The sequence below is a fragment of the Engystomops pustulosus genome, chromosome 5, assembly GCF_040894005.1.
Source record: "Engystomops pustulosus chromosome 5, aEngPut4.maternal, whole genome shotgun sequence".
Lineage (NCBI taxonomy): Eukaryota > Metazoa > Chordata > Amphibia > Anura > Leptodactylidae > Engystomops > Engystomops pustulosus.
In genome coordinates, this window is record NC_092415.1 from 143,633,290 (window position 1) to 143,645,436 (window position 12,147).

At 40.6% G+C, this 12,147-nt stretch overlaps 1 protein-coding gene across 2 annotated transcripts in view; it reads left to right on the forward strand.

The window, feature by feature from the left end:
• VPS41 (VPS41 subunit of HOPS complex) overlaps nt 1-12,147 on the forward strand; it is a 175,242-nt gene that overhangs the window by 12,563 nt on the left and 150,532 nt on the right. The window contains exons 2-3 of one of the 2 annotated variants that reach the window (XM_072153282.1): nt 518-556; nt 8,458-8,565. In XM_072153282.1, coding sequence (XP_072009383.1) covers nt 518-556; nt 8,458-8,565 — 147 coding nt within the window. The remainder of the gene's footprint in view (nt 1-517; nt 557-8,457; nt 8,566-12,147) is intronic. The other variant, XM_072153283.1, reaches the window with a different exon arrangement.

Sequence of the window (12,147 nt, forward strand, 5' to 3'; positions counted from 1 at the left end):
GGTAAGCCGCGCTGACATCGGAGGGTGAGTATTTAAGTTTCTTTTTTTTAGTGGGTAATTTTTTTTTTGTAATAGACTCATAAGCCAAGGGGATGTTTTTCAGCACATTTTTTGTGCTTATAATGCAGTTTCTAGAAATCGAGGAGTGGAGCCATCAGGCCCTGACATTGTGGTAAAGTGAGGGTTGGGGATGCAGCAGTATGATTCCCACAATCAGACTGACACTTATGGCTTACCCTAATTATAAACTTTCTAGATAGTTGTCTAGTCTTGGTAGGGGAATAAATAGTTAGGAATACAGGTTTTCCTATGAAATCTTCGCAGAAAAAAAGCAGCTTAGAATGGGTTAAAAGAGAAAAAACACATATTGAGTGCCCAATTCACATAGCTCTGGCTGATATTGGCCACCATTTATTAATTGTTTGAATCATTTTTGTTAGTTTTTTTTTAAACCTATCTGAGGTTGATGGATTGTAATGAAAATATTAAATGGTCTTTTTTTTCTCTTTCTCTCTAGGAGACAATGTCTCACGAAGAATCCACTGAAGAATCTGAGGTGATTGCTTTATATTTCAGTGTTATACTGGACTGTTCTAAATCTTTGTGCATCTTACTTGTTGACTGCTAGGCTTCAGTATATACAAGAGGCTACTTTTTTTGGGGGGGGAAGTGTGGGTAGTCTGAGTGAGTGTGAGATTGAGCCGTGGAATAGTAGTTATCACTTATAATCATGACTAGTCCTTAGACATGTGATAATGTAATATATTTTACTGAAAGCAAGAAAATTAATATGTGATATTATTCTGTAAATGTCAGTTTATACTGTAATTGTATTGCCTCTTGTCTGCAAACTTTTATCTCATTAAGGGTTAAATAATAAATTAACCCAAATAACATTTGAAGGCAATATGATCAGCTGTTTTGGAGTTTTTAGCAGTGTTAATTGTAAAAGTTTTTGGTGATGAAACCAAGAAAACATAAAATAAAAATGTGCTAAAATGTCATGAATATAGAACTTAGGAAAGGGAAAAATAGAACTATTAGAACCAACTCTGCTCCATCTCAAGGTTCCCATGTCGCTCAATTACTTCTAATGCCCCCAACCAACTGGAAGTTCCTGGAGATCATGGGATCTGCTCTATCATAGTCAATGAATGACCACAGATATCACTTCAGATTTTTAGGCGACTTTATTTTCTGTGATGTACTCTAGGCCAGTCATTGAATGAAGTGGTCCCAAGACTCCCTGGAACTTCAAATCAGGTGCAGTTTTCATGCGTTCTGGTTCTGGCATCAAAAACTGCATCTGAAAAACTGAAGTGGAGTGAAAAAAAGAGAAGGAGCAGCTAATATGTTGTCAACCATTACGATCCGAACCTACTTTTGGCATCAAAAACTGCATCTTGAAAACTTAAGGAACAAACTTATAATGTATTAATTCTGTCAGTTATAACCTCAGTAACCCTTTCAATTACAGGAGGAATGTTTTGCTCTGTTTTGCTATTCATTGCAACTCTTTGGCTTTCCAAGTAGGATATCTTGTGTAGGGCTCTATTCCACGACACCGAAGGCTTTTCATTCCAATTGTTTAATGAAGTGAATAAAAACAACGTCTTTTAGATGGAATAGGGATCAGAGTTGCCATATCCAAGTCCCAAAATCGAAATAATCAACATAGTATAAAATTTGGTGGACCTTCGCTTTTAACATCACAGTGTTTATCATTCCTATACTTTTTATATTACCCCTGTACTATTACATCACTATGGTTAGCACCCACATTTAGATGTATCAGTATTTTTTCTACCACTCTTTTACCACTCTTTTGCATGCCTATTTATTTTATTTATTTTTTTAACATGGTCCATTTTCTGAGAGGATTTGGCTTTACGGAACACTTCATGAAAAACGGGTGCTCTGCTTATGCCTAATGCCATGGCCTATGGTATTTTTTTTTCTACATCATCAAGCCCATACATTGCCTCCCAGATGCTGTACTAGCCAATTTGAACATAATTGTGTATAGCAAAAAATACAGCAATAACAGCTATGTGCTGCACACCTCTCTCATGGAGCTACAAACAGTCAAGGGTTGATCCAGTAAACCCAAATTGTAAAACATAGAAAATGAGTTCTGACCTGAGCTCCCGATTCCCTTGCTTCCGTGTGTCCTTCTCTTCCAATATGTCAAAATAGAGCAGTTCCCACTCCTCCAGCACAATTCCTGAATCCTCCGATAAGAATATACCGCTATTCAGACCAACACTCCTGCGTTTTTCTTGTGACCTCCTCCGTATGCAACATATGTTGCGGTAGATCGCTGGAAGAAATTCACCCGCAGATAGCGTAGTACAGTTTACACTCAGGATTTATTTAGATTAAAAAACATACTCACAAAAGAGCGATAAAAATGCGCATATAAAACTCCAATATGCGACGCCAGCTACACGTTCTCACCCGACCCTGGGTTTCGCCCGGTTTGGCTTCTTCTGGGGCTTTGCAGCAAAAAAAAACCATACTTTTGTGAGTATGTTTTTAATCTAAATAAATCCTGAGTGTAAACTGTACTACGCTATCTGCGGGTGAATTTCTTCCAGCGATCTACCGCAACATATGTTGCATACGGAGGAGGTCACAAGAAAAACGCAGGAGTGTTGGTCTGAATAGCGGTATATTCTTATCGGAGGATTCAGGAATTGTGCTGGAGGAGTGGGAACTGCTCTATTTTGACATATTGGAAGAGAAGGACACACGGAAGCAAGGGAATCGGGAGCTCCGGTCAGAACTCATTTTCTATAATTGTGTATATATTGTAGTTAAATTCCGGTGGTAGATTCTGCATGCAGAAGTAGGAATGAGGTTAGTAAACGTGTTCTTCACATCTGTATTATCATCTCCATCCTCCTCCGTTTCCTGCTTGTCAGGAAAACATGTTTTTAAGGTTCATTGTCAGGATATTTATATTTTCTATTGGTGGCCACCCAGTGCTGGGCCCAACTGTAGCCTGTTTTGCTATTGTGTTGCAATATTGTTTTGAAATTTCATCTTGGGAAATTGAAATCCTTAACAACATATTCAGAAAGTTAAAAGTATACTCCCTACCCACTATGCCGCCATGTTCACAACGCCCATATAAAAGAATGGAGAGACTGGCACATGTCAAACCATCTACTACTTATTTGTAGATAGCAACTGGGTCCTGTTCTTGAGACATAGGGAACAAAGGTCCACGAAGAGAGTATAGCCATGAATTCTGTGATGGGAATAGCCTTTTAAAGTGTCCTGCACCCTACTGTGTGCAATATCTGGGAAGAAACAATGCCTGGAAATCTGGGCAGGAGCATGACTTGAGGTCCGTGAGTTAGCCACAGTTTGTGTTGCTGGCTTATAGCTCAAAATAAGGTGGTGAGTATGATGCCTTGGGCTTGACCCATCTGTATATAAATGCTTTGAATGGCTACATTATACATTATGACGCTTTGAATGGCTTTCCGTTTCATATTGAATAATTCCCTTTTGTTGACTTTCCTCGTTCAGAAACAGGAAATGTTTTCCCGCGCCATGTGTAACACCATCTGTACTTTGGCATACAAAGTATACTTTTCGTAATGTTGACTTTTCTGTTTTCTGGGATGGTTGAATTGGCTTTTATGTTTAATTAAAAGTGCAGTACCTTTAAAAATAACGCCAAAACCCCCCCTAAAAAATGTTCTTTTAGAAATTGATTTTTGAAAGGAAAGCTGCGAGTTTTCTTGTATGGGGTAAATGTCACTCTGTTCATGGCTGCGCTTTGCTTGAAGTCAGGACTTGTACTATTTCATCACGTTGCCATGGAGACGGGGCTAACTGTCATCTCAACTCAAGCCGCTGATGGTTTTATTTGTAGGTTTTCAGTATTATTAAAATTTAACAAAAATTATTGATTTTCTTTTATTAACGCTGGCTTGTGTTTACCCAAGAAGTCCTGGCACCAGCAAGCTTTTTCCTGTCACATAATATAAATATATATAGTTAAAGGGGGCGCTGCCCAAAAAAATAGGTTTTTATTTTGTGAGGCACAGAAAAAAAATATTTTTCCTTTTACTTTCTTCATCCTTTAGTTGCTTCGAATGTGATGTATTGTCCTCAGCAATTGAGCACTCTGAGAGAATTGTATTTTACAAATCATTTTCCATTTCCTTTGTTTACAGCAAGACAAAATGCCTCCCAAAATCACAGTTAGTCAGACTTTAACTTAACATAAAAGATACCTGTCAGAACATGAAATGGCGCATCAGCATGCCAAATTGTTGAAGTTTTTCAGCGTATTTATGTGCTGTACAGACTGGCAAAATGCTTCAGTGCACTAAGTTCTCAAAGTATATATTTTCGTCTGCGTAAAAGAAACTATTACCTTTTTTCCTGTTATAAATGAAAATGGCAAAAACTTATTTACATCGACTTTATCTAATGGCCTGTATGAGTGCTTTTATGCAAAATAGCCAGGAGACTAGAATTAACTTTTCACATTGGCTACGCATTAGTTCTCCGCATTTAATACGCGTCAAGTGGGCAGTGTTATTACAATGACACACTGAAGAGATTTCGCCTTTCACTGCACAAAACTATTTTAGCAGTCATACAAAAAAACACGGATTACATTGTTATTTTTTCTTTCATGTGTATTAATGCCTTTTTTTCCTCATTTGATGTTGAAAATATGTTTATTTTTAATAAATGGAAAGAACTCTTCTATCGTAGCAGTTGCAAATTTCCTCTCCAGTCCTGTAAAAAATCTTTTTGTATCCAATTACATTGGTATATGTTTTTAATTCCATTTCCTGCATTTATCAACTTCAGTTGTCCCTTAATTTGTACTGAATTTGGTAAAGGACCCTAAATTCTTATTAAATCAATTCAACACAATATCACAGCATTCTTGACTTTCTGCTAGTCCCTACGCAAACAATGGGTAGCCACAAACAGCCACAAACAAGCTGCTCATCTTGTTACACACGTTGTTAGCCTTGGAATGGCAAGGAAGGAAGGACAGTTGAAAACAAAATTGATGGAGATTCCATCCCAGACAAATGCTGGGAATACCTTCAGTTCAATTCAGTGGGAATTCAACAAAATCCATCCCTTCTGGGACTTAATAACACCAATTATAACAAATTTATGCCCATGAGCTCCTCCACCCACAAAAAGAGTCTTGTTCTTCAATGTATTTTCTGTCTCTCACTGACTTTACCAAATCTCTTTGGCTTTGGTTAAATGCACTGGAAGTCAACCTAACAAAGTTTCACAACTCTGCCATCTTGAGCAGATCTGTGTTTCAGAATTGCAATCGCCCTATATTTCTGAAGACTTGGTCCCCATGGTTGGACTTGCTCCATTCTCCTGCAGGACATCTCCATGCTTAATGGTAGCAGATCTCCCACTGCATATTCCCAGGCTTCCTAATAAATCTTCTTGTTGGAACAAAAACCCCACCAGGCCTCCCACTCATTTCCATGCTTTTACAAGGTCTTTTTTATATGGATTCAGCGGTTCAATTGCATATGAAAAATGTCACCATATAATTTAAAACAGAAGGAGCATTTAAGTTTGGGCAGTCTACATCAGTAAATCTGATGGTAGATGTCCTTTAAAAAATATTATATTTCATAAAGATAACTCACAAACCCAGTAACTTAAAAAAAACTATGCTTAGATGGTCTCCGCTGTTCCACAGATCTGTAACTATGGCCTCATGCACTTTGTGGGCTGAAAACAAGTGAACATGATCCCTTGTTTGCAACCTGTTTGAAATCATACTAATACCGCCTATGTCAATAGAAAAGGATCGCAAATTATAGAGCAGGTCCTAGTCCTTCCCATCTTTGTGGTACAGGCAGCTGGCACACCAATGCATGAAAGTAATAGCGGAAAAAAATTACTAATTTACAGCCCCGCTACACATTTGTGTACATGAGGCTAATCTTCGTGTTTTTTTTTTTTTTTCTCCAGAGCTGCACTTTTTTTTTTTTTTTTTTTTTTTTAAGGTTTTCAGAAGTCAGTATTGTACAGGAGTTAATATTTTGTGGCTTTGGTAAAGGAGTCATCTATGTAAAGAGCACCATGAATATTTGGAATCGAAGGGTTCATGCAAGTAAAACTATGGGTGTGAGGTCATTGCCTTCCTGGGCCGCACATGGTCATTTTAAAATTGGTGATGTTCTTTTCTCTGGTAAATGGAGATAAGTGGTGTGTGTTCCCAACAAGGTTTATCCTAAATCTCACATTAACCCTAATGCACTATCCTCATGAAAACTATGTCATTATGGAGTATTCTGTTAGCAACATCTTATTCCCATATCTGGAGGAGATGATTTATTATGACTAGAACAAAACTCCTGTTAAGAAATGTGTGCAATTTTCTTTAAACACTTCCTTTATCAATTTATCACAACCCTTTCTTGCAGGTTATTAAAGGACACCTGTCACCAGGGCCGGCTCCAGGTTTTAGTGGGCCCCTGGGCGACAGAGCCCTAGTGGGCCCCTTTATGGGCCGCCCTCCAGTAGTCACACTGCCCCCCCCATCCCCGTGTACACATTCCTCCCCTCCCCCTGTACACACACTGCCCCCCTCCTGTATACACACTGCCCCCCTTCCTGTATACACACTGCCCCCCCTCCTGTATACACACTGCCCCCCTTCCTGTATACACACTGCCCCCCTTCCTGTATACACACTGCCCCCCTTCCTGTATACACACTGCCCCCCTTCCTGTATACACACTGCCCCCCTTCCTGTATACACACTGCCCCCTCCTCCTGTATACACACTGCCCCCCTCCTCCTGTATACACACTGCTCCCCCTCCTGTATACACACTGCTCCCGCTCCTGTATACACACTGCCTCCCCTCCTGTATACACACTGCCTCCCCTCCTGTATACACACTGCCTCCCCTCCTGTATACACACTGCCTCCCCTCCTGTATACACACTGCCTCCCCTCCTGTATACACACTGCCTCCCCTCCTGTATACACACTGCCTCCACTCCTGTATACACACTGCCTCCCCTCCTGTATACACACTGCCTCCCCTCCTGTATACACACTGCCTCCCCTCCTGTATACACACTGCCTCCCCTCCTGTATACACACTGCCTCCCCTCCTGTATACACACTGCCTCCCCTCCTGTATACACACTGCCTCCCCTCCTGTATACACACTGCCTCCCCTCCTGTATACACACTGCCTCCCCTCCTGTATACACACTGCCTCCCCTCCTGTATACACACTGCCTCCCCTCCTGTATACACACTGCCTCCCCTCCTGTATACACACTGCCTCCCCTCCTGTATACACACTGCCTCCCCTCCTGTATACACACTGACCCCCTCCTGTATACACACTGACCCCCTCCCTGGCCCCTGTCATGTCTCCCCCTCACCTGATGCAGCTCTCTCCGTGTTGTTACTGCTTTCCCCGGCATGTCATGTGACCATGACATCATCAAAGGTCCTTCAGCCTTCAGCAGTGAGTGCAAATGCTCTCATCGCGATCTGTGTCCGGAGGACACAGATCGCAATGAGAGAGGAAAGGAATCTCCCGGGCAGCGGGGCAGATGTCCTGCTGACCCGGGGAGATCCGTGGGCCCCTCCAGTACCCCGGGGCACCGGCACTTGCCCGGGTTAGCCGGGTGCTGGCGCCGGGCCTGCCTGTCACTATTTCTGTCACCTCTACCTGTTGAAGCAGCTCACAAGGATCCCACCCCAGCCTTCATCCAGTTAATTCATACATTAATAATTGTAAAAAAATCTATTCTTTATTATGTAAATGAGGCTGGTCACATGGTCAGAGGCAGTGATGTCACTCCTGTTACCCCTCCCTCTCCTCCCCCTGCTCAGGTCTGTAATGTATAGTAAAGCATTGATCGTGTATGTGCTGCATCTGCTGTCTGCAGACACAGACATCAGCTACACAAGTACCTGACATGCTCTGCTATAACATGGCTGCCTGGAGCTGTTGTATCTCTCCTATACACACACAAGCTGCAGGGGGCGCCAGCACCAGGAAGCACATTATTATACAACCTCACATCATTATACAGGCTGTCAGTCAAGCACTGGGGGTGTGGCTGTGCCTCCCACTCATGAATAAGCTGGACAGCTTGAATATGCTAATGACTCATTGGACATTTCACAGGTCATTTGCATACAGCTTAAGGACCTCATTGCTTAGGTTTACAGGCATGTAGAGGGACAATGATGGGATAGAGGCAATGCTCTCTAATGGCAGTTTATTAAAATATATTTAGTTTAGGGGGTTATTTTGACTTGGTCATATAATTGGCACTTCTTCCGTTTATATAGATATATATTTTTATAAAATCAATTAGTATTGAATGATATATTCCATTGTTTTTTGAGTCAAAAAGAAAACAGGTGAGAATATAATGGCCATAAATCTGTGTTATTTCATGCTAGGAGGACGATAGTGAAGAAGAGCCAAAGCTGAAATATGAAAGGCTGTCCAATGGAGTGAGTGACATTTTACAAGAAGATGCAGCAAGCTGTATGACAGTCCATGAGAAGGTAAATCTAGATTAATAGACACAATCCAAAAATTATATTAACTTTACTAGCGTTTTTTCTTTCAACAGTTGATTCTTGGATTCAGTGCTCACACTTGCTATTCAGTGGTCTGTTAAAGGGATTTCCTGCAGAACACTCTACAAACACGCTACTTATGAAACATTTGTCACTTGTCCTGTGGTTTTAATACTGCCATTTTATGTCATTATTTTATATATTCATATATTATTTATATTTACTGCCCTACTCATACTAGTGTTAAGTGCACTGCTAAAGCCTCTCTTCTGTGCACCATTATTTCTGGTGTTCATTGCATGTAACAGCGGCTAGTGTAAAGCAATGGGAATATGAAAAGACATATTCCAGGATGGAATATACAAAGTCGCCAGCGACATCCAACCCAAACTTCATTGGGTTCTTTTCATTGGAGCAAAGCTACTTTGTCTCAGCTTTGACACTTCTCTATTTTATGGGGCATGTGCATTTTTTATATATATATATATATGATATATTTTGCAACTTTTTGAATAAAAGTCACAAAATAAAACTTTTCTTCGCCCTGACAACAGCAGGTATGGATTGTTCCACTTTTCTGTGGCTTTTTACAAAACAATTTCAATTTTAACAGCTGGATTTAGATGATAACCTGGGGAACACTCCAGAAAACTAAACAATGGTGAACTTTGAAGGGAGGTTGTCTGGGGCACATATACCACAAAAAGTCACAAGAAAAGAAGAAAAAAGCAAAGCCAAAACAAAAGTACATGTGCTCCTATTTCTGAATAGCAGGCAAAGGTGCTGGATGTTAACTATCCAGATGGTAGGTTATTTATAGTACTTCTGACTTGTCCAAAAGTGTGATGGATAGTATGTGGTAGTGTCCCCATAGACGGCAATGGCGGCCCGGTGGCAGTACGGTGCCACACATGTATGGCACCATTCTGCGGTGTACACCGGGAAGAGATTTCAGAGGAGAAATCAGTTTATAGCATGAAAAACCCAGAAAAGTAGAGAAACAACCATTTCCCCCTGATAAAAATTCTAGTTTCATGAACTACCTTTAAGTATTGTTTTCCTAGTGACCATTTAAGCCATGGAGTTTGTGGTAAAAATTATTCAAAATCCCACAAAACCATCAGTCTTCTGAGGATGCCATGAACATTTGATAGATTTCATTCATTAGACAAGAATCGGGAAGTAAGAGTCCTTCCACTTACTGAAATGTTTTATTGGGTAGGGAGTAAGGGAGATAAAATGCCTTTCACAGATTTAGAAAGAGATCCTAAATCTCCACAATCCAAAAATGAATAGCTGAAAACTTTCCAAGCTTTTCTGTCAACTTCCCTCATCCTTTGTCCCTTTGCTATTTCTAGGTGGAAATATATACTATTTTTTTGCCTTGTCTTCCCTCTTGTTTTTTGGATCTTCTTATGTGATATCGCCTGTCTTCCAGGACACTTAGTCACCTTGAAATCAACAGTTTGTGTTTCCTTGACTGATAGAAAGACTTTGCTTTCAAAGCAGCCCATTTGTTTGTTTCTCTTGGTATAAAGGGATGTTCATATCTTAAAAATATGTCCTGTGTCTTAAAAATACTTTCTGTGATTTGACACGGAAGGCTCGGTATATGAAACAGTCTGTTAATGTCGTTGAGGTTGTCTGTTATAAAAGATGATTCCTAGCATTTAATGTGATTTTTTTTTTAGTTTGTTACATTTAATGCACTTTGTGAAAGTTTCCAGTCCTTTAAAAGGTCTTGTAGCCCGGGGTCATAGAAGTAACTTTCTTTTTTCACAGGCTCATTCAGTACAGACTATAAGTATGGTTCATGAATGTAGACATTTATAGTTGTGTGGAGTGTGAGTATATAATGGACAAGACAAGGCTACATGTAACTATAGAGGAGGTATTGTCGTGGCTTTAAGCCTTTTGATTGCTGACATATAACTGTAATACCGTATATATACTTGAGTATAAGCTGACCCGAGTATAAGACGAGACCCCTAATTTTACCACTAAAACTGGGAAAACCTATTGACTCGAGTATAAGCCGAGGGTGGGAAATGCATTGGTCACAGCTTCCCAGTATGTAGCCAGAAATCCCCCTGTAGTGTATAGCGAGCTAGCCGTCAGTGGTATAAGGCCAGCAAACCCCCTTTAGTATATAGCCAGCCTGCCCTGTGTAGTATATAGCCAGCCTGCCCCGTGTAGTATATAGCCAGCCATCCCCCCCTTTAACATATAGCCAGCCAGCCTCTTATAATATATAGACAGTGCCCTTTAGTATATAGCTAGTCAGACCCCAGTTTGCGCAGTACAAAAAAAAATAACTCACCTTTCCGTACGGTCCTTTTCTCACTTCAGCTCCAGGTCAGTGACGATCTGAGCTGTTTAAAGAAAAAATGTACTTACCTTCGCGGTCCCTCCCAGCGTCCCGCATAGGCATCACACCTCTCTGTGCCCCATGTAAACGAACAGGGGCACGGAAGCCACACTGCATTCAGCGTGGCTTCCATGCCCGTTTGTTTACATGGGGCACGGACCAGAGAGACGACAGTGCGGGAGACTGGGAGGGAGCGTGGAGTTAAATAAGTGTTTTTATTTTTTTTCCAGCCCCTCCTGGACAACCACTTTTTAACGTTTTTTAAAATTTTCCTTCATTGTTGCTGTTTTTGCAGGACAAGTTAGAGTGTTTGGTAATGGTACCATTTAGGGATAAATAAACTGTATATGTTTTAATGTATCTTTTCCAGGGAGAAATAGAAACAAAGCAGCAATTCTTCCAGAGTTTTTGATTCTAAAAATGGAGATGTGCAAAAATAGTGATCAATTTATTGTCTTGGATGATATGACAACAATACTAGTTATATCTAATATATAAATCTGTGTGTATGTATGTCTGTCTACTAAAGGACTCTGTGTTTGTGTTTACAATCACTAAATTTTGCACAGTCAATCTCTGTGACTAAGGGAACTTAGACTAGGTTTTGAGCCAAAATTTCCACCACACACTCTCCAAAATATACTTATAACCCACCATATACAGAAGTCATTGTCTTCTGATGTGGTAGTTGTTATTATTTATTTATAGAGCACCATTAATTCCATGGGCTGTACAATAAGTAAGGGGTTCACATATATTACATTAAGACAAAAACAGGTGCAAGAGCAAAATACAAATTTATAGTGATCAGGAGTCAAGTAGGAGGAGGACCCTGCTGTGAGGTCAAAATCTATAGGGGGGGTGGGATAGAGACATGAGGTGAGGGGAGCTGTGTTAATGTGCATTGTAAGCGAACCTGAACAGGTGGGTTTTCAGGTTACGATGGAAGGTTAGAAAAGTGGGGAACGGTCTGACCCATTTTAGTAGAGATTTGAAAGCTCAGTTAGAAGCTGAGCGTGATTGGTTGCTATTCTGCCGCAGGTCATTTATATGAGCTCTGAGCTTTGATTGGCAACTATAGCAATGAGTATAAGACAGCTTATGTGTGAGTTAAGATGGATAGAGACAGAGAGACCGACAAGGAGGGAGGCGTGAGAGGGAGGGAGGGAGTAAGACAGTGATGGAGGAGCAATGAGAGA